This window comes from Nicotiana tomentosiformis, chromosome 12 (genome assembly GCF_000390325.3).
Source record: "Nicotiana tomentosiformis chromosome 12, ASM39032v3, whole genome shotgun sequence".
Classification (NCBI taxonomy): Eukaryota; Viridiplantae; Streptophyta; class Magnoliopsida; order Solanales; family Solanaceae; genus Nicotiana; species Nicotiana tomentosiformis.
This window is the reverse complement of record NC_090823.1, coordinates 88661944-88684351: the sequence shown is the minus strand read 5'-3', so window position 1 is coordinate 88684351 and position 22408 is coordinate 88661944. Positions and strand designations below refer to the sequence as shown.

Genomic DNA, 22408 nt, shown 5'->3' with positions numbered 1-22408 from the left:
GTTATGATAAAATATTAGTATTAAAAGTTAAAAAAAAGTTTAAGACGAAGTTATTTTTAAATATAAGAATTTATCATTCATTTTAAGACAAATAAAAAGAAATTTGTGTCAAATAAAATAATAGTTACTCTCCGCAAAGTGCTAGCCATTACTAATTTGACATTATAAATACACCATAAAAGAAAAAGACAAAAATAACGCTAAAGCCCAACTCAGAGAATACAAAAGCCGAAGTGAAACCAAGAAAAAAGAATCAAAATCAGCAGCAGCCAACTTCTCTTTCATACGCACATCTATACATAGAAATATACTAGAGAGAGAGAGAGAGAGCACAAGGTTCTTATTGTTATTGTCTTATTGGTTTATTGCATTGGGCACAAGGTGGATATGCAGCAAAAGAAGAAAAGGTGGAGGAATTCTGTTCGAAAGGTGTTAAGTTGTGCCATTGCTGTAATAACTTTTGTGGCTCTGCTATCAGTACATGTTCATGTCCCTTCCTTTGATGTTACTAGGTTCCCTCACAACAAACTTCCTATGGTACTACAACTGCAATTCCTCTCTCTCTTTCTACAGTTTCTGTTTTGTTCAAGATGTAGTGAAACTATATAAATATTTCTTCAATTTATTTTTCCTCTGTTATCTTGATCTTTGTTTTGTTGCATAACTTAGCTTTGGTTTTGTATTTTCGCTTCGGTCGTCATATTGGTTTGCTTGTTATTGCCCCTCCCCTTTTCCTTCCTGAGCCGAGGATATACCGGAAATAACCTTTCTGCCTTCTTAAAGGCATGGGTAAGGTATGTCTACGCTCTACCCTCCCCAGACCCCAAGACCACTTGTGGGACTACACTGGGTATGTTGTTGTTGTTCTTGATCTTTGTTTTGAGCATTTTTATTATTTCAATGCGTGTTTGTGTCTTATTAATATTTTATTTTTTAAGTATTTTGAAATCCCATTTCAAATTTTTCATCAAGCTACTGTTTTTAGGTGATTCATGATATTGGAAAATAATTTCCAGAGTTTTTTCTTTGCTTTTTAAATTTTAGCTTGTCGGCGTGTTGTATTTTCTTATTCCTGGTTCGCTATTAGTACATGTTGTGTCATTCGCTTCCGTTACCTTGTTACCTTGTTGTTGCAATTTTTTGTTGCTTTGGTTTCATTGTTCCTTGAGCCGAGGGTTTACAAGAAACAACTTCTCTATCTTCATAAGGTAGGGGTAAGGTCTGCGTACACATTACCCTCCCAAGACACCACTTGTGGAATTATACTGGGTTTTTTGTTGTTGTTGTTGTAGGCGTGTCTATTGGGCTTAAACATAGGTGAAATGGATACAGAGGATTAATGCGTAGCAGTTGTTATTGTTGTCGTTTAGGCTTGTTCATTAGTAGTATGATTTTAATACTGATCTAGGGTGCCTGAATATCTATAGCAGCATGAGTTTTCATACCAAAGATTGAGTGGAGAGCGAAGCTGGATTCAGGAATTTGCTCCACCCCATTTCTCAAAAGCTCCTGTTACTGCTAGCAAGGTTGTATGTTCTTTCAAAAATATACTAAAGTTTTAACTTTTAATATCTCAATTTTAATAAAAAAGAATTCTTTTCATCTTAGTAAATTGAGAGTAGTTATATATCTTTCATGTTTTCACTCCTTTAGATTTGACAGTTGGATGGTGCAAATTGGAATTGGACCTTGGATAAGTTATGGAGACCGCCTCCAAATCGAGACTATGTTCGTTGTGTTGCACCAACTTCATTATATACGTGTAAGTCATTTCTTGTTTCCTATCAACAAATACTTCAAAATAGCTTAGTCATCCTTGTAGCAAACATAAAGAGGACTATTCTGTTGCTTATCTTTCATATTAGTGCATTTCATCTCCAGCTCCTCCAGAGTCTCGAGGCTACCTGCTTGTTCATACAAATGGTGGACTCAATCAGATGAGGGCCGGGGTCAGTATTTTTCTACTCCCTTCTCCTTGTCACACAGTGTGCATCGTTAGATGTATCTTTTTTTGGCACACTTTTCCTTTATATTGAGCCGGTAACAGTTTAGCCATAAATGTGAAGTTCAAACTATTTATGCATAAGTTTGGTATGTCATTGTTTGAACTGAAAGCAGTTATTGTTGTTTTGTAGATATGTGACATGGTTGCTGTTGCTCGTATCATAAATGCTACTCTTGTAATCCCGGAGCTCGATAAGCGCTCACTTTGGAAGGACTCTAGGTCTGCAATGATACTTTTATTGTTCATTTCCTTTCTTTTAGTATTTTCATGCTCCAATTTAAGTGTCAAATTGCAAAGGAATAGTAGCATTGTTTTCATCCTATTATGTTTAATCAGCAGCCTCTGCTGCAAACTCATGTATGCGGAAACACTTACTCTTCTGCTCTTGAATTGCAGCAAATTCTCTGATGTGTTTGATGAAGACCATTTCATTAATTCATTGGCAAATGATGTACGGATTGTCAAAAAGCTACCAAAGGAACTTGCATCTGCAGCTAGAGCAGTTAAGCATTTCAGAAGTTGGTCTGGTGTAGATTACTATGAGAAGGAGATAGCTAGTATGTGGGATGAATACCAGGTATATATCTTGCACATTTTTTCACACAAGGAAAGCACAAAAAAAAAAGGAAAATACTTTATTATGGCTAATATATCCGAAACAATTTTGTAGGTGATTCGAGCAGCCAAGTCTGACTCAAGGCTGGCAAATAATAACCTGCCTCCTGACATTCAGAAGTTGCGCTGCCGTGCTTGCTATCAAGCCCTCCAATTTTCTCCCCAAATTGAAGCAATGGGAAAGGTGATCATTTTATTTATGCTTATTATTGTTTCTGTAATATCTCCACTGTTATATTGTCACAGTCTTTCATGTCATACACTCTTTTATTCGCAGTTGTTGGTAGATCGTATGCGAACCTATGGTCCATACATTGCTTTACATTTGCGCTATGAAAAAGACATGCTTGCCTTTAGTGGATGCACACATGATCTATCCCCAGAAGAAGCTGAAGAACTAAGGGCAATCAGGTAGGTTATTATGACACGAAGCTAACTGATGTTTGAAATCTAGAAGCATATGCTAGTAGGAAATGCTTCTAGAAAGACAGAACGCATATGACTTAAGACTGTTTGAATATAATAACAATTGCTTTTATCTCATTATCGGAAACAACTCCTTTACTGTCACAAGGTAGGGGTAAGATCTGCATACATTCTACCCGTCCCAGACCACACTTTATGGGATTACACTGGGTTTGATTTTGTTGTTGTTGTTGTTGCTTTTATTTCATTGTCTTTACAATTTATAGGGAAAGCATCCCATGGTGGAAAGTGAAAGACATTAACCCTGTAGAACAAAGAGGCAAAGGCTATTGTCCATTAACTCCTAGGGAGGTGGGGATGTTCCTTTCTGCTCTTGGATTCACATCGAACACCCCGATTTATATTGCTGCAGGAGAGATATATGGGGGTGATTCCCATATGTCTGATCTACAGTCTCGCTATCCCTTACTAATGAACAAGGTTTGTTCTTCACAAACCTACCTCAAATAGTTGTTTGATGTTTTCCTTATTTCTGGGATCATAATTTCTGAAAATTTAATAGTGAATCACTGTGACTGTGGACGCCCATAAACTTATATTTTCTGAGCTGCAAAGGAGATTAACCTCTAACACCAAATACCATCAATTAGCTTTATTATGAACACTTTCTTTATGTCAAATATGTAAAATCAAACCACAGCTTAACGTTCTGTCACTAATATACATCGCTATGATATCCCTTTAAGTTTTCGTTGGTAGTTGTTTATTGAAAATAAAGCTGGTTCTGTTGCTGGTTGTTGATATCTGCTTTTGAAACCAAGTGTGAGATTCTATTTGCATCCAAAGAGAGAACGCAGAATAAGTGTGCAGGTTTACTTACCTCAGCATATCCTGTTGAACATCTTTCCTGAGCTAACTGATAGCTGCTGTGAAATATGGCTGATAGAAGTATTACCTTACAGCTAAATCATAAGGTTGTAATTGTTGAGACAGACAGCAGAACTTTCAATGTGACTAGTAATGTTGCCAGCTTTAACCGAAAAGAGGAAGATTAAGCTTGGTAGTGTAGATTGATAGGTTGCGCGAGAAGCCAAGCCTCCAGTGAGTTTCGAACTGTGTGCCACTGGACCTCGAGGATTTCTCGGTTATCAATAAAAAGGAAAAGTTCGTCTATTGAACTGGTAGATTGTTCCGTTTAGGAGTGGAAAAGTAAATTTGTTTAATCATATAGATTTATATGAGACTTGATGATCGTGTCAAACTCTGTCAACTTTGGAGATTTCCATTAACTAAAGAAATGATATGAAAAGAAAAGTGAGATTCTTCTCACCATGATTATATTGTACAGAATCCATCTCATTTCCTAATCCAATATCTTCCCCTCCATATCAACGTTAACTGCCTGCTTAAATGAACAATCTTTGTCTTTTGCAGGAAAAGTTGTCATCTTATGAGGAGCTTGAACCATTCAGCAAGCATGCATCTCAATTAGCTGCAATTGATTATATTGTGTCAGTTGAGAGTGACATATTCATCCCTTCGTACTCGGGGAATATGGCAAGAGCAGTTGAGGGACATCGTCGGTTTCTGGGGCACAGGAAAACAATATCTCCTGATAGGCAAGATTTTTTCCTGAATACACTGTATCAATATCCTTTTAACTTTCTCTTAGTACTTGGTCTGCTAGCAGGATTCGAACTACCTGCTAATATTTTCGTTTAATTCATCAGGAAAGCTCTCGTCCGGCTTGTCAACAAAGTTGACCAAGGTACAATGATAGAGGGGAAAAAACTTTCTGATCGCATTATTGAAGTTCACAGAACAAGGTATTTCAAAGTAAAATTTGTTATCCTAAGTGATACTTAATCAAATTGCTGGTGACATGAATTCTCTTTTAGTCGTGGAAATTTTAGTCATAAGATTTCTTAGTAACAATTGTAAGAGTTACCTGCTTGCTATTATTCTTGTCCTATGTTTCTCGAGGCTGGTCATGTATTGTGGTGTATTTGAGCAAAGGAGTGCAATAGGATTTGCTTAGAGTGTTCCATGTCCTTGGCCTGAAATTAGCATTCCATTTTCACATTTATTTTAAAGCCTTAAAGTGATGCTATGTCAAGCTTTGTTTTGCTCTTATTAGTTCAAAATATCCTTGCTTTACTCAACCATCTTTTGGTCTCTTAGTTGTGAAGACTACGTTCATGACTCCTATAGTCATTTAGTGACCAACATCTCTTCTTTTTTTAATTCATATATAATGTGGTGTTCGAGTTAACTTGCAGCACCTCCACTATTCCACCAAGTATTTGTAACAATTCAGCCCGCTAGTGATATTGTCTGCTCTGGGCCTAGGCCTTCACGGGTTTAAAACGCGTCACTAGGGTCTAAGGCTTGTTAACTTATATACCCATCATCCCTCTTGTGTTTTGCCGATGTGGGACTCTGTCTAAAGTATAGGGTATTACAGTATTTGTTATCTCTCACCAGCAAAGCTACTGGGTAGCTTTGCCTACCATGACTTGGGTAGATGGGAAGAAAATTACGTGCTTGCCTTTTTTGTTTCTATTGGGATTTGGACCATGGTCTCCAATTTGATGACCAAGATATTATATTGCCTTTGGTTACTGAAACTGTGGACTGCATTATCTAATTCATCTGCTTATAGTTGTTATCTAATCTTCTTCCTTGCTCAGGCAAGGATCGCCTAGGAAGAGAAAAGGACCTATTTCAGGAACGAAGGGAATGGATAGGTTCCGTTCAGAGGAGGCATTTTATGTAAATACTTTACCAGATTGCTTGTGTCAAAAGGAGTCAGCATACACGAACAATTCTAATGCTATCGTGTAGTCCAGTGAAGCGCAAACATTAGAGAATGGCCTGAACTTGTATTGAAGCTCGACCAGGCATCAGCAATGCAGATGATTAGTGTGCAGGATGTATATATACACGACGAGAATTAGATTGTTTGTGGAGACTTGCAAGTATAGATGATAAAAGAGTATAGGATTTATGTTGAGATGAGACTTTCCATGCGGGGGAAGTTGATCAAATTAAATGAATTATCAGTCATATTTTGTGTAGAGGGAGGGACTCATTGAGGAGAAGCACAAGGGTGCACTTGTACATTGATTTTTATATTTTTTTTTGCCCCCATTGTTGGACACTTATTTAATAAAATCCATTCTTGGACATTTTCAGTAAAAGAATAATATCGATTGAATCTTACCTAGATAGTATATTTATGTACAGCATGCACAAAATTCACTTTTACCTGACTACTGGTACCTAGATGGCTGCTGCTTCTGACTTTATTACGTGGTTTTTTTTTTTCTTTCAGTTCTGTAGCAAAGCAACAAAACTGTAAACAAGAAAAAAACAAAAATGTGGCAAGAGTGCAACTTCCTGTATTTTCAATGCATATTTGAAGCCAAGCCCCATAAGAGGTCACCTGGATACGAAACATGATTGATTGTAGTATTTAAACTCAAGATCCTGTTGTCTGAATTATGCACCAGTCCCTCAGAACGTAAAACGAGTTTGATGAATTCATTATTAATCGAAAAAATTACTGCTTTTATTTCCATACATGGTTATGTTTAGGCAGGTTGGATTTCCTTTTCTGGTATAACAAGATGTAAGAAGTTGTGTTTTATCGTCTTATCTGTTGTATTTTTTATTCTTTTATCCATTAGAGATTAAACATTCTGTTCGCAATTAGTTAGGCTGCTAAGCTTGGCCCAACCACTGGAGGGGTGAAGTGCCTCACAATCAGATATAGTCTGTATAGACCTGGAGCTGATGCACTTCATTTTATTCATTCCTCCTGATAGATTTCAACAAGTAGCAAATATTTGTTTCTAAGTCTATCATAAAGCTTCTTTGAACAAAAAAAGGTGCAGTGAAGTACTAGAAGAGTTCGGAGCTGTCGAGTGTTGATCAGTAAAGTTCCTTTCTGCAAGCTACTTTGTAAATTGCTCATGACATCAAGACTGATTTGAAGACACAAATTTGCAGATGTGATTTGATATGCGATGGAATAGTAGTTTAGCTTCTTGTTGGGTTAAAACAGCATCACCACGTTATGACTCAAAACTGTATTATATCATATGTGCGGCAAGTAGCATAATGTTTGGGATGAGGTAGGTAGTGCTAGTGTAACGAGGAAGATATGCAATGGTAAAATAAGCTTTATTCCAGGATATGTTAATCCTCTGACCGAAAATATTTAAGTGTAACAGATTCTACTGGATATTCAACAAGTACAAGAGTTAGAATAGAGAAATGTGCATTGTAAGTTAAGAAGGATGGATCATGAACAATTCTCTTTGTAGCAGCAAACTCATTGTATGCTTAAACTAGTTCCATTGGAAAGGCAAAACTTTATTGATCACAATTTGTTCAAAGAGACCTCCCTATTCATTTAAGAGTTCAGATGTAGCAGGGTTGGAACCAAAAATGCCGATTACAGTGGTCCTGGAAAGGTGCCATTCTCCCTCTGCTCATTCCATCTATCTATCTGCAGCCACAATTAAAGCAAAACATGTCATTGTCAAAAGGAAACACCAAAAAGATCTGACAACATGAGAGGATTATCATGAATTTCGAGAAACGCATTATCCACCTCAAGTCTAAGCCTCAGTCGACCTATGAGACTTGTGAAAGTCAAATATCACACAGTGACCAGAATGCATCAAACTTGCCAACAATTCCTTTGCTCCCTCAAAATAATAGATAAAAGGCTGCTTTCACCCGTCTGTTATTTCTAAAGAATAGGCACATTGGTTCATTCATTACCACCCCTTTTAAGTATACTTAACCACTTGTTCATACAGAGATTCATACATATTCGTAATTCTGTAGCATTGACTTGTTTAGACTCAGAAATTATGTCAGCAGGATTCTAATTTGAATCACCTTTTACCAGAGGAGACCGCACAGAGCCAGATCTAACACAATCACAGCCCCAAGTATGGCTCAAAGATCTTCAGATCTGACCTGCTATAACTCTACCATGAATTGGATCACCAATCTATCCTCAACCCATAGCAAATTACAATCAATTTGAACACCAAATTACTAAATTTCTTAGACCAACTAAACTCCACACCATGAGACCACCGCTAACATTCAACTCCCATCTCCATCTCCACTTTCCACTTAAACACGATCAAGACAATTGAAAAATGAAAAATGAAGTCAGTTATCTCACCCTTACGATGAAAGTTGCATAATTTATCAAAAGATGAAGCGAGTTGTAAAATTCTCTACAGGCAGAGGAATGTCTACTGGTTCCAGTGAACCATATTACCTGATTGCTGGCAATCCACAAGCCCACATCTCACCCATCCCTTTGGATGAATTACAGTGCTAGGATTTGAACACAAAGTCAATGGATATGGGCCCCATTGTATGCTAATTTCAATAACTCCTGAGGCGTCATTTTGGATCACATCTCCAGATTTTTCGACAGCTCTGACCTTCTCCCATCACAGATGGAAGATGCTCACTCCCCTCTGGATCCTCTCTGCTGAGGAAGGTGTTAAAGGCAGTCACTCCCTACCCTTTTGAGTTTGCAGTCACTTTATCTCAAGTCAAGCCCCAGACACCTCCGCTTTCCCGATTTAAGGATTTTATGGTCTCTGATTTGTGAGCATCATAGTCAAAGCTCCTCGATACCCTCTTGGCCTCTTTACCACTGCAAAGTTCACCTTCATACTTCTCATAATCTGAATAGTGTCCCTAATCTGTTTCTTCAATTTAGTTGTATAGAGGGATTTGGTGTTGTATTTTAGGATTGCTCAATTGTTGAAAAAAGCACCGAGAATCATTACTGCAGTCTTCACAAATGCTAATAAAGTAAAGTTTGCATTCAGAAGGCTCTTATAATCCAATCAATACATTAACATTTCATGCTTTAGTGATTTCTATTGTTAACAATTCAAATTTACAGATCAAGGCAATCCCTCCACTTTAGGACCTGACTGCTTCCATCCAACCAAATCCAAGGGAAATATTGTACTTCTACTTTACCTCATATTTGCCCGACGTTTAGATGAGTGTGGGATTACGGCAAGCGTACAACCAAGAGCATAGGCATTACATACATACAAGCACTTTATGTATATACTTATTAATATGTGTATGTATACACACACATACATACTAATCTCATCTTGCAATTGAAAAATACAAAATAAACATACCCATTCACCAGGGCAAAGGGATCGGTAATACTTGGCAAACTTGTCACATTCAGGAGCACCTTCACCCTTTGCAGCTATGCATCTGAAAGGCAAACCAACCAAATACATTTAGGCTACATGGATTTATCACAAAAATAGATGCAAACACAAAAGAGCAATGACCAGCATAGCATGTTTACTGACCGATGATATTCAACATATCTTGTGAAGCAGTGCCTTGTCTGATTCGTAGTAGGGAAACGGAAGTCAGCAGGCGCCGTCTCGAGCTAGTTGACAATCACGACAAGAACCACAACACAATCAATAGATAAGATATAGCCAATACACAGAAGTCAAAACTGATTGTCCAGTCAATCTAACCTTGATCTCAGGGGTCTCATCCGCTGATTCTTGATCCCCATTCCCAGAAGTCTCGTCTTCAGTACTTTCGGTGCTTTCTTCACTGGCAGCCTCTACAGGAGGAGAGGCTTCATTAATTTCAGGTGCTGCTGAATCAGAGGCTCCACTGCTTTCTTCAGGTGCAGCAGGGACAACTTCACTGCTCTCAACCACTGGGGTTTCCTCAGTTTTGGAAGTATCTTCCTCAGATGGAGCAGTAGAAGAGGCCTTAACCTCAGTTTCTTCCACTGGCTTTGCCACTGTGGTAGATTTCTCTTCTATCTCTTTCAGCAAATATTGCTGCACATCCAGGATTTGGAAAAAAGTTTGTCATTTGCTGGAAAAGCTTCTATCAGAGGGAGGAAATCTCAGTGGGACAACGAAGCAAATGGTTTTAAGATGTTTCATGTAGTTGAGCTATGGGGAATCCAACAGAAGTATTGTCAATAAAAACAAGTTCTCTGGGAGTGCCCCACATGCATCTATAGTATCAAAATAACAGAAGACCTGAAGAGCTTACAAACTCGTAAACAGGCAAAGGAGACGTCAGGATTTGGAAAAAAGTTTGTCATTTGCAGAAAAAGCCTCTATCTGGGGAAAGAAATCTCAGCGGAACAACAAAGCAAATGGTTTTAGATGCATCCAATAATAGAGGTATTTGGAATTCCAATAATAGAGGTATTTGGAATCCCACATAAGTACAACAACAACAACCCAGTAAAATTCTACTAGTGGGGTCTGGGGAGGGTAGTATGTACGCAGACCTTACCCTAGAATCCCACATAATTATAGTCAATAAAAACAATTTCCATGGGAGTGCCCACATTCATCATTAATATCCAAATAAAGGAAGACCTGAAGAGCGTACAAGCTCGTGAATTGGCAAACCGGACACGCCAGAAAACCAACTCCAAGTAACTATTAAAAGATTCCTAATCAGGCAAATAGCAAATTCCACTTACTTTAGATGGGGACGACAAACAGGGCAGTGTGAAAGGGTGAAGCCTTCTTAACCCACAAAGTTTTAAGCCTCCCGACCCGTGCATTTTTCTCTATTTTGACCTGCCCCGCCTTGCCCGGAATAAACCCTTTCTGCCTCGCTTAAGAGTTCTTTTCTTTTCTTTTTTTCACCTAGTGAGTTTAACGTGTTATTATTCTCTAAGATTTCATTTAATCCGCCCTACACTGTGACGCTTTTGATTATTGAAAAAAAAAATTAACCATCTCTCATGATTACGATTTGACCTGCCTCGCCCTGTTGCCAATCTCTAACTTTTTGTCACTTCCTCGTGTAAACCAAAATCCTATAGATAGATAGGAAAACAGCCAAACAAGGAGCCAAAAACTAACTTTTATCAAATGACCGTCAGCTGATTATTAGCTCTAGTTTCCTCTCAAAATCGCGAATATTTTGAAGTAGTTGAACAGACACCCACAATTAAATTTAAAATATCAGAAAAATAAATTAAACTTTAACTGAATTAGAAATCAGGCTCTCAGCTATACATGCCAATTACACTTGCCTGAGACTTTCCGATCCTTCTTCCAGTGCTACTAATTTCTTATTATAAAAGATCCTCATTTAAATTTGCATATTTCTGAATCTATACATCATTCAATAAAATCAAATTCGTCGGTTAAGAAATTAAGAAAATCAATCAACTAAACATCAATCCAGAATTAGTTGAGATCTGCTGAGAAATTCGATAAGAGATAATGAAAAGAGAAGTACCTCAGATAAAGATGGGGAATTTGAGCTGTCGACTTCTGCCATTGGCGAAGGAAAATTAGCTGATGGGCTAAGGTTTTTGGGTAGAAAGCTCGAGTACGGTGAGTAAAGAATCTATTCTACTTGAAGAGAAGGCAAGAAACGGGGAGGCTATCAGCCGTTAGACACGTTGCAGATATCGAGCTGCGGCCCGTGGGCTTAACTGCCTCGCCATCTTTACTGGGCTTCTTTAGCTTGGTCAGGCTAAAGTGTCCAATTAGCCGCTTTTAGTGTAGAAAATGGTAAGAATAGCTTGGTCAGGGTAAAGTGTCCCATTAGCCGCTTTTAGTGTAGAAAATGGTAAGAATAGCTTGGTCAGGGTAAAGTGTCCAATTAGCCGCTTTTAGTATGGAAAATGGTAAGAATGACACTAAGTAGTCGCTCTAAAGAGTCACTATTTAGGAATTATCTAATGTATTCTAAATTTTAGTTTTTTCAGGATATAAAATATTCTAAATTATTTTTATATGGACTAAATATTATTATAATTATATATGGGCCAAGCAAACATTAAGAGAGAGCCTTCGAAGGCTGCCACGCATCATTGATGTGTTTTCAACAAAGGACGAACACGAAGTCGAGTTGACTTAGCAGAAGGACTAGGACGAGCACTTCCTTTAGCAGGGCAATAACTGCTAGTTTTAGAGATAAGACCTTATAGAAAATATTCTCGGGAATATTCCTCCCATCTGTACTATTAGGGTTTTTGTGGCCCATGTGCCCTTATAAATAGAAAGAGAGAATTGTAGAGGGAATTGGACACTCAGTTGTAAAAAATAATACATTGACATTCTTTGAAGATTCTTGTTTTATCATTAACATACAAAATACATCTTTTCTTTAGATATGTGTCAATATTTTCTCCCACGATCCAAGGAGGATCTGGATATTCTTTGGCTTGTAATCACCCATCATTGTCAGAGGGAATATCAAAGAATCTTACCCTTTTACGGGTGACTCGCTTGCATTTATTTATATAAATGCCATTTATTATCATTTACTACTATTTAATGCTATTCTCTTTGTTCTTGGGCCATTGGATATTGATTTATTGTTGCTATTAATTGCTATCCGAATAATATTCGTGACATATTGCTACAAAATCAGTTAAACAATCTTTTGGATATTAATATTGGCTAAGATTAACTCTATTCTATTAGAAAATCTGATTGTTTAAACCTAGACCTAAATTTTAGGTCAAAAGTCAAATGGCCACCCAAGATGTGGTCGGACCCAAACGCAAGGAACTCTGACGCCCTCTGCGAGTTCCACCAAGAAAGTGGACACAAACAGAAGATTGCATCACCATGAGGCTAGAGGTGGCAAACTTGCTGCAGCACGGGCACCTCAAAGAACTGCTCAGTGACAAAGGCAAGAACACCTTGGCAATGGGTCGAGAACGTCCAGGCCCGTCAAAGCCCCCTTCACCAGCTCGTACCATCAATATGATTATTGGTGGTAGTGACGACGCCTCTATCAACGACATCATATTCACCACCACCTATAAGCTCAAAAGATCGATCACCCATGAACGGTATGACGGACTCGAAGAAAGTATCACCTTCGATGAGTCAGATGCTAACGGTTTAACTTTTCCTCATAATGATGCACTTGTCATTACTTTACGAATTTTAGATACCGATGTTAAGAGAATTATGGTAGATGACGGAAATGGAGTGTGCATCATCTATCCCCGAGTCCTCGCACAGATGAGACTCGAGGATAAGATAATGTCAAGTTGCATTACACTAACCGGTTTTAACAATGCAGTTGAACGGGCTTCGGGAGAAATCACACTCCCCGTCGCCGGCGGAGTAACTCTAGAGACGACATTCCATATCATGGACTAGGACACCGCATACAATGCTATCGTGGGACGACCATGGATACACCCCATGAGAGTCGTCCCCTCAAGTCTATACCAAGTGATCAAATTCCTAACACCTTGGGGAATATTCAGCATACGAGGGGAACAACGTACATCCCGGGAATGCTACCGAATTGCCATAGACAACACGACAGCTCAACAAAAGAAAGAAAAGGAAAAAGAAGCATAACAATCAGTAGGATCAAGGACGCCATAAGGCGAAGCCGAGGAAGTTATTACGGATCCCGAGACAGTCGAAGCCGCTGAATCAACCATAGAAGACCTCGACCCTGTTAAACTAGATCATAGCAACCCCAGTAGAAAGGCCTACATTGGCTGTAAACTCCGAGAACCAGGTAAATTTAGTCAATTCTTAATAACTAACGCAGACCTTTTTGCCTTTAGTCATGCAGACATGCCAGGTATCCTTAAAGAAATCGAAACACACAAGATGAATATTGACCCCTTCTACCCCCCGGTAAGGCAGGTCAGACGAAAGTTTAACCACGCCATCAATGAGGTCATCCGCGAAGAAGTAGAGAAGTTATTGGCAAACGGCTCCATCAGGGAGGCAGAGTACCCCAAATGGATAACCAATGTGGTGATGGTAAAAAAAAAGGGAAATGGAGGATGTATGTGGACTTCACAGACCTAAACAAAGCATGCCCAAAAGATTCATTCCCACATATCGAAACCCGAGCCCGGGGAGTGCCTCCTCGTTTACCGCGTCGTCTCGAAAGTAGCAGTAAGTGTAGTCTTGTTTGAGAAAACAAAGATATGCAATCTCCAATTTATTATATCAATAAAACACTTATCGACATCGAGACGAGGTACCCTCACCTTGAGAAACTAGCCTTGGCCCTGACCATAACTTCACGAAAGCTTAGACCCTATTTTCAATGCCACCATATCTCAGTCGTCACCACATTTCCTTTAAAAAGCATATTACACAAACCCGAGCTATCAGAGAAGTTGGCTAAATGGGTAGTCGAGTTAAGTGAGCACGGCATCACTTATCAGCCTCGCACAACAATAAAGTTACAAGTACTCATTGACTTCGTTGTAGACTTTAGCGCAAAAGTAATGTCCGAGGCTGAAAAGGAAGCCACTTAAGCTTCTCTTCAGACACAGGACCTTTGGGTACTGCACACCAATGGCGCATCCAAGCATGCGGGTCTGGGCTGGGACTCGTACTCGAGGTTCCCACCGGTGAGATAATTTGCAAATCCATAAGATGCCCGGACATGACTAACAACGAGGCTGAGTATGAGGCCATAATTGCAGGATTAAGACTAGCACTCAAGTATGGAGCAAAGCGATTAAAGCTTCGTTGTGATTCTCAGCTCGTAATAAACCAGGTCACTGAGACTTTCCAAATCAAAGAGCAGAGGTTGCAGAAATATCAGACCGAGATCTGCAGATTATTACTTAGTTTCGATGAGTGGCAGCTCGACCAAATTCCACAAAATCAAAATGTCGAAGTAGATGGTCTCGCCAAGTTGGCTGCTGCCACCAAAAGTGTAACCCTCGGGGATAAGAGTGTAGTTCACCTCCTCAACTCGGCATTGGACCATATCAAGGAAAATTTGTAAATCTAACTTGGGACTGGCGCAATTGTATTATAAACTATTTACAGGACGACACCCTCCCAAATGATAAAAAGGAAGCCAAAAAGCTAAAAATGCAAGCTGCCAGGTATAGCCTACTTCACAACGACTTATACAAAAGAACGTATGGCGATCCATTGGTAAAATTCTTAGGCCCGAACCAAACCCAACGCATCCTTGAGGAAATCCAAGAAGGTCATTGTGGCAGTCACTCCGGTGACCGAGCACTCGTCAGGTGCCTCATACGGGCCGGGTATTATTGGCCCACCATGAAAAAGATGCTCTAGGATTTGTGAAGAAATGCGAGCAGTGTCTAAAAAATACGCCCCGATAATTCACCAAGTAGGCGAGCGCCTCCACCCCGTCACTTCTCTGTGGCCTTTCATTAAATGTGGAATGGACATCATGGGACCACTTCTACCAGGACAAGGCAACGTAAAATTCCTTTTAGTTTTAACTGACTATTTCTCCAAGTGAGTGGAGCATTTGCCCAAGTGCGTGAGCAAGAGGTAATCACCTTCATATGGAAAAATATCATTTGCCAATTCAGCCTACCCAAAGAGATAAGTTGTGACAACGGGCCCCAGTTTTCGGAAAGAAAAACCATCGAGTTCTTCAAAAAATGGCATATTAAAAGGATACTTTCAACTCCTTACCATCCAGCCGATAACGGACAAGTGAAATCCTCGAATAAGTCTATACTGAGCATCATGAAAAAGAAACTTGAAGAGGTTAAGGGACTATGGTCGGAAGTACTCCCAGAGGTATTATGAGCGCACAGAACTACCCCGAAGACGAGCACAGGAGAGACACCCTATTCTCTAGTCTATGGAACATAAGCAGTTATATCGGTCGAGGTCGAAGAACCCAGCATGAGTTACTCCCATGAAAGTGGCACCAGTAATGACGAAAGTAGGAGGCAAGATCACAACGAGGTCGATGGGCGAAGAGATATGGCATACATAAGGATGGCCGCCCAGAAACAACAAGCAGAGCGTTACTACAACAAAAAGACAAAGGTCTGATTGCTCAAGATCGGAGACTACGTACTCAAAGCCAAAACCCAAGCAAGCAGGGATCCACGAGAAGGAAATTTGGAACCAACTGGGACGGATCACATAAAATTATAGGCAAAGCAGACAAGGGTCCGTTCCAACTGGAAACCATGGAAGGGAAACCCTTGCCAAACAATCGGAATATTAGCCACCTCAAGTACATCAACTTCAAAAAAACAAGAAATGCCCTATAAGTCGTACTCTTTTTTCCTTCACTGGGACTGGAACGCCACCAACACCCAAAACTTGTAACTTTCCCCAAAAATTGCCTAAGGGCAAAATAATGTAATCAGAGCAACAATATCAAAATAATAGAAATGTACGTTTACCGAAACTACTATCTTGAATGGTTAAGTTCGACCAAGTTCGAACAACACCTATCGGCCCTCGACCATAACTTAATGAAAGGTTAAGTTCAACCAAGCTCGAACAACACCTATCGGCCCTCGGCCACGACTTAATGAAAGGTTAAGTTCGACCAAGCTTGAACAATACCTATCGGTCCTCGGCCACGACTTAATGAAAGGTTAAGTTCGACCAAGCTCGAACAACACCTATCGGTCCTCGGTCGTGACTTATGAAAGATTAAGTTCGACCAAGCTCGAACAACCTATTGGCCCTCAGCCACGTCCTAATAAAAGTCTAAGTTCGACCAGCTCGAACAACACCTATCGGCCCTCGATCGCGACTTATTTAAAGGTATGATTCGACCAATCTCAAACAAATACCTATCGGCCCTCTGACGTGATTAAAAATATATTCAACTAACTCGAAAAAAGGCCAATACACCCACAGCCACTCAACGCCATGGCTATCGTAACATAGAAAATAACAATGAAGAAAATACAGAAGCAAAACACAAGTACAGAAACAAGAACGCACAAAGACAGAAGGCATATATGAAACCAAAAGTACCTTTATATTCATAAAGAGAGTTTATACAAAGGCATTCGAAGACGCTAGCCAAAAATACAAGAGATGAGCAAAAAACACAAAAATATCAATGGTCGTCGCTGCCTCGGTCTCCATCGTCCTCTCCTTTCTCATATCGACCGTAAGCGGAGTCACGCAATGCACTATCCATTAGCTGGTCCACATCTCCCTCATCACCTCCCTCATAGTCAGCCTGAGGCATTGCGAGGTCGTAGTCACAAGCAAGTCGGGCCTCACGAGCTGTGACCCGAGCCTCCTCGATAGCCGTCTCGTAGACAAAGCCCGTCTTATTCAAATCACGAATCACGTCCATATAGGCTTCAACAAGGATCCACTCATCATACTGATCTCGAGGAATATAGGATACTCAGAGGCAGTAGACGTAGAGGGCTGCGCAAGCAATTGGTCATTTTTGGCCCCAAGAGCAATAATTCGGTCATACAACTTAGAGTTCTCCTTACCTAATTCCCCAACTCTCTCCTCCAGCCTAGCCTCCTTAGCTTTAGCCATAGATAGAATGTTGCCCCGCTCATTACGGAGAGCCCTGTTCGCCAACTCCAAACCGTTGACTCCCTTCGAGCCTCCAATCGAGAGGAATCCGTCTCCTCGAGCATCTGTTGTTTCTCTGCAACCTCCCCCCTTGGAGTGTCGATTTCGAGCTTGCATCCGTCCAACTAGGTTTGCAGTTGAACCAATTGAGTCTGAAGGTCGCTGCATTAGGCCTCCACGCCCTTACTTAGCTCAAGCTCTTCTTCTTTTCTCTTTAATGCTCCTTCAAGAGTGCTGAAACTCTCCACGGCCGCCATCAGCTCCTCGTCCTTTTTTTTCAGCTCTTATCTCTAGGTCGGCTCATCGCCCTCCTCACGAAGCCGCCTCTGAAGGTCCCGGTACTTTCCACGGTGCTCTTTGTACTTATCCTTCAACTTCACTTAAATTTCTTTACGTCTCTTCTCCCACCGAGCACTCTTAATTTCCAGAATAACCGTTAGCAAATCAAAGAAAAGGTAAAGGTTAAAACTTAGAAATGAGTTAAGACAAAGAGAAAAGAATGAACAACAACCATACTTACCCTGAGAGCCAGATTGGCAATGTTCTTTGACGGGGTACTGTCATTTATCTCCTTGAGGGTCACACACTCAGTGTCGGAACAAAGAGGACCGAGAGTTGGGACCACCTCCTTATTATTTCTCAGCAAATCACGATCCATTGGGATCGTGATGGTCCCTGAGCCTCCCTCTATCCTCACCTCGGTCTGAATGACTCCCTCACCAATCATCGTAAGATCGTCTAGGTCCATGTCGGAGCCTGACTTATCGCCCTCAATGATGACGTCCTTTCCTCTGTCCTCATCGACCGGAGAAGAATATGTTGCCGGCCTGGAAGATGAAGCCTTCTCTTGCCTCGCAGATATGAAGTCATCACTAAGAATCCTCTCCATAACCATCTCCCCTTCAGGATGGAAAGGCATGCCCTCGTTAGCCTCTTCCAGTTGTGGGCCCCCGGATGTCTCCCCAACATCATCTCCAATGTGTGTTATCGCCGTCTCCCGAAGCGTCAATACACCTTCTACTGAATTGACGGCCAAGGGAACTCCCTCCCTCCCTGAAGTCCACAACCTTCATCTTATGGGGCCTTAGGTCCCCATCATAGGGAGAGACTTCATCATCTTCATCGATGAGTGAAAATATTTTAGGAGCGGGCGCAGCAGCTGAGACTTGGGCGGAGGCAAAAAGCACAGTAGACGAGACGGGGGCGGAGGCGGAATGTGTGACGGCTCTTCTCCTCCTAAATGTGGGTACACGCACGCTATTCCTTCTTGAAGTCCCCCTAGATGAACCTAAAAACGAAGAAGCATAGGGGTCTATAATGACACAAGCCAATACAAAATACAATCACGTCCAAAAGAGAAAAATTACCTGTCAAAGGGAGGGCCGATCTGAACTTCTGAAAGAAGCTCAGGCAGTCACGAATCCCCACGGTGTTGGGGAGAACCTGCTTGACCCAGTCAGTGATACGTATTGCCAGAGGAGGAGGACGACTAGTGGATGTAGGTAGAGAAGAATTATTCGACCAATTAGAGAAGAACAAAGTGCTTCAAAAGGTAAAAACAAAAAAAATCAAACACTTACGTTTATGGTTCCAGGCCTTGGGGAAACCTTCTATATTAGCCACAACGATCTCAGCCTTGACATAGAAGTAGTCGAGCCAGAATTGGAGACTACTCTTATCGTCCATCTTTACCACCAAGAATTTGCCCCCACGATGTCGAAGGTTCAACATCGTCCCTATGTAGAAGCTAGGTGCGCAGAGATGCACCAAGTGCATCACTGTGACCTCGACCCTAGCAAGCTAAAAAGGTTTTGATAGCATCTTGATGACCTTATAAATGTAAGGGGCGAGCTTTGGGGGGGGGGGGCAAATGTCATAATGGCAGCAAAACTCCTCCACCAGCGGGGGATGGGGGAACGAGTAGCCAATGGTAAATGGGTAGGCATAGAGAGCACAATACCCAGGACGGTGAACGTGCACTTCATCCTCACCAGTAGGGATCAATTCTACATGACTGGGAAGGCCAAACTTGGTTTTGAATTCAGCCAAGTGCGTAGACGTCATCAACGATTGAAATTTTTTGGTCATCATGTTCGGCGACCATTGAAAATCAGACCTAGCCTCAGGGTTGCGGGGGATGATATCCTCCACTGAAGGAAGAGCTTCAGCTTCTGCGACGGTGATAGCGTCCTCCTCGTGAGCAGGGAACACAACAGCCAAAGGAATGGCATGGCTCTCTTCTTCAAAATTATAAGGAAGATTAGACATGGTTATGAAGTTTACAAGAAGATGAGAGTATGAAAGAAAGTTAAGGCTCAAAAGGCAAAGAAGACTCAAGAAAAGGAACGGAGTTTATGAAGAGCAAGAATGGTGTGAAAGGAATTAAAGTTTGAATAATGAAGAAACAATCCCTATTTATAGAGATTTAGGACCGAATCCGAAATAGTTCATCATAATTGGCACTAGAATCGAAACGGCAGAGCCAATCAAGGGTCATGCGCGAATCAACGCAATGCACTGGGAATCGGCATCATCATGACGCATGGAATCATGATGTTACTTCTTTTCTTGGAACAAATTGTTCCAACAAATCACTCGGGAAATTTAGGGGTTCGAAATATGCGGTTTAGAAAGAGCCATGTCGCCTTTTTGTCACAACGATCACGACCGTTGTTATCTATTCATGGAACTCGCCCACGAAGACGACCATGAATGTTATTATCTGCTTATTGAACTCGCCCACGAGGACGACCTCAACAAGCGGAGGGACTAACTATATGGGCTAAAAATTATCATAATTATATGTGGGATAAGTCAACATTAAAAGAGAGACTTTGAAGGCTACCACGCGTTATCGATGTGTTTTCAACAAAGGACGAAGACGAGGTCGAGTTGACTTAGCAGAATGGCAGTAATGGCTAGTTCTAGAGATAAAACCTAATAAAGAATGTTCTCGAGAATATTTTTTTCATTTGTACTATTAGGGTTTTTGCTACTCATGTCCCCTTATAAATAGAATTATAGAGGGAATTGGACACTGAGTTGTAAAAAAATAATACATTGACATTCTCTGAAGATTCTTATTTTGTTAACATACAAAATACACATTTCTTTAGACCTATGTCAACCTTTTCTCCCATGATCCAAGGAGGATCTGAATATTCTAAGGCTTGTCATCACCCATCTTTGTCATAGGGAATATCAAAGAATCTTACCCTTTTTTGGGTGACTCACTTGTATTTATTTACATAAATGTCATTTATTATAATTTACTACTATATGATGTTATTCTCTTTGTTCTTGGGCCATTGAATATTGATTTATTGTTGCTATTAATTGCTATCCGAATAATACTCATGACATCTTGCTACAAAATCAGTTAAACAATCTTTTGGATATTAATATTGGATAAGATTAACTCTATTCTATTAGAAAATCAAATTATTTAAACCTAGATCTAAATTTTGGGTCAAACAATCCTGAAATTAAGATTTAATTTGAAATTTTAGGCTAAGATAAGTATTGATTAATCTCTAAATAGCAGCCCTAAGAATGAATTTGTATACTTCCCCTAGAAAATGGCAGAACATTTTTAGAAAAGTTCTTAAAATAGATTTTAAAAACAACTGTTAACTAGTACTTCAAAAATGCATGGAAAGCTCCTCATATTCATGCCATAGGTAGCACCTTGCAAGTTTATTTGTGTTTCCGATCTCTCTATATTTAAATGGACGGATCAAGTCATATATGAGTCGGTTAAAAATAAATAAAATATTCGATCCAATCCATATTTAATACTGATAGAAAATGGCTTAAGCGACGCATAATATGAATGTCCATATTGTTTTACCAAAAATTATAACTTCACCAACTAATGCGTCTCTTCGGCCCTAGTTTTTATAGGGGGTGATGTTGCACCTTCGCCACGTAGGAAGTAAATGTTTGGTGGTGAAGATGGATGATAAGGAGAATCATCGGTTCTGGCTCAATTATTTCTTCATCAAGACCGAGGACGTGGTGGCCAACGTGAGCGGGTTCCCTGAGGCTTGGAATTACGCATGTAAGTATCTTTTTGCCGAGCATTCATTTTTCCTGTTTTAGTCGTAGTCTAACATTCCGTTTCTTCTTCGTGCAGCTGAGACTTTGCCCCCTCCCTTGGTCGGGGACATTCATGACTGGGTCAGCCAGGTCTTGCCTCACACAGTGGCAATTCATAAATGGCCGGCCTTTATCAAGAAATTCGGACCTGCGCCTTTCGTGACCGGTGAGTTCGTCTATATGTATTTATTTATGCATATATAATTATTACCTTTTGTCTATACCATTTTGACCTCATGGTTGCCTGCTCGTTGTGGTTTTGTATGAGAAGTGACAGTCTTCTGATTTTTTTTTTTAGCCCGAGGACCTTCGAGAAGGCAGAAAGCTCCTGCTTCGGCATTCCGTAAGAGGAAGGCTGCTTCTGTTGCGGTGAGGTCTGATCGGTCATTGACTATTCCTATAGCAGGGCTTTCGACTTCACCTTTGCATCATCTAATAAACGAGGACGATGAGGAGGAATCATTGCCGAATGGCGGTAACTTGCTTCCCCATAAGATGTGATCTATAGATGTCGGCGAAAGAGCTGTCCGTTCGGGGAGTTCGGTGATGGAGGATTTCTTCATCCGAGAAACGATGACCATAGACCTTGGAGATGACGTCGAATTACCGCCCACGATTTCGCCATCGTCGGGGGCCGAGGAGAGTATGTCTCTCCCCGAGGCCGTGATGGATTTTGAAGGGCCGTCGCTGAGAGTCCCTGACATCTTACGGCAGGATGAGCCATCGACCTCGCTACCAGCTAAGGATCCTTCTTCCCGGGTTGAGGATGATGGGGGAAGGACTTACCCGATTTGAGGTGAGATTGGAGGAGACCACGCGGACCATTGCGATCCCAGGACTGCGATTTGCTGGTTGATACGGAGGACGTAGTTCCTTCACTTGGTCCCCTCTATTCCGATGTGGAGGG

At 40.7% G+C, this 22408-nt stretch overlaps 4 protein-coding genes across 7 annotated transcripts; 3 read left to right on the top strand and 1 right to left on the bottom strand.

Annotated features, from left to right (window-relative positions):
• The first annotated feature begins 213 nt into the window (after nt 1–213).
• On the top strand, nt 214–6268 carry LOC104121665 (O-fucosyltransferase 7). Of its 4 annotated transcripts, none has more exons than XM_009633712.3 (12): nt 214–537; nt 1431–1526; nt 1663–1762; nt 1882–1949; nt 2136–2224; nt 2402–2582; nt 2676–2804; nt 2898–3031; nt 3313–3526; nt 4481–4665; nt 4777–4872; nt 5737–6268. In XM_009633712.3, exons 1-12 carry the CDS (start codon nt 388–390, stop codon nt 5888–5890), a joined length of 1596 nt encoding a protein of 531 aa, XP_009632007.1. In that variant the 5' UTR covers nt 214–387; the 3' UTR covers nt 5891–6268. The 4 variants fall into 4 exon arrangements, with proteins under 4 accessions (XP_009632007.1, XP_009632006.1, XP_009632009.1 ...); XM_009633711.3 differs by having other exon boundaries at nt 1428–1526; XM_009633714.4 differs by having other exon boundaries at nt 509–537; nt 1428–1526; nt 1866–1949.
• Nucleotides 6269–7212: 944 nt separating this feature from the next.
• Nucleotides 7213–11647, bottom strand: LOC104121664 (cytochrome c oxidase subunit 6b-1-like). The gene is made up of 5 exons (XM_009633710.4): nt 11357–11647; nt 9607–9924; nt 9430–9512; nt 9247–9328; nt 7213–7559 (listed from the first exon to the last, which is right to left on the bottom strand). The coding sequence occupies exons 1-5, from the start codon at nt 11396–11398 to the stop codon at nt 7506–7508; spliced, it is 579 nt and encodes a 192-aa protein (XP_009632005.1). The 5' UTR covers nt 11399–11647; the 3' UTR covers nt 7213–7505.
• A 1052-nt stretch (nt 11648–12699) lies between these two features.
• Nucleotides 12700–13242, top strand: LOC138902999 (uncharacterized). Its single transcript, XM_070190909.1, has one exon. The coding sequence runs from the start codon at nt 12700–12702 to the stop codon at nt 13240–13242; it is 543 nt and encodes a 180-aa protein (XP_070047010.1).
• A 1261-nt stretch (nt 13243–14503) lies between these two features.
• On the top strand, nt 14504–14851 carry LOC138902998 (uncharacterized). Its single transcript, XM_070190907.1, has one exon. It carries the CDS (start codon nt 14504–14506, stop codon nt 14849–14851), a length of 348 nt encoding a protein of 115 aa, XP_070047008.1.
• Nucleotides 14852–22408: the final 7557 nt, after the last annotated feature.

Excerpts from the sequence above, each read along its gene's own strand:
- LOC104121665 (XM_009633711.3), top strand. The coding sequence starts at position 388 with ATGCAGCAAAAGAAGAAAAGGTGGAGGAATTCTGTTCGAAAGGTGTTA. Across the intron at positions 1,950-2,135 it reads TCAATCAGATGAGGGCCGGG|ATATGTGACATGGTTGCTGT; the intron begins GTCAGTATTTTT and ends GTTGTTTTGTAG. Across the intron at positions 4,666-4,776 it reads AAAACAATATCTCCTGATAG|GAAAGCTCTCGTCCGGCTTG; the intron begins GCAAGATTTTTT and ends TTAATTCATCAG.
- LOC104121664 (XM_009633710.4), bottom strand. The coding sequence starts at position 11,398 with ATGGCAGAAGTCGACAGCTCAAATTCCCCATCTTTATCTGAG. Across the intron at positions 9,925-11,356 it reads ATTCCCCATCTTTATCTGAG|CAATATTTGCTGAAAGAGAT; the intron begins GTACTTCTCTTT and ends CTGGATGTGCAG. Across the intron at positions 9,329-9,429 it reads AGATATGTTGAATATCATCG|ATGCATAGCTGCAAAGGGTG; the intron begins GTCAGTAAACAT and ends TTTGCCTTTCAG.
- LOC138902999 (XM_070190909.1), top strand. The coding sequence starts at position 12,700 with ATGAGGCTAGAGGTGGCAAACTTGCTGCAGCACGGGCACCTCAAAGAA.
- LOC138902998 (XM_070190907.1), top strand. The coding sequence starts at position 14,504 with ATGACTAACAACGAGGCTGAGTATGAGGCCATAATTGCAGGATTAAGA.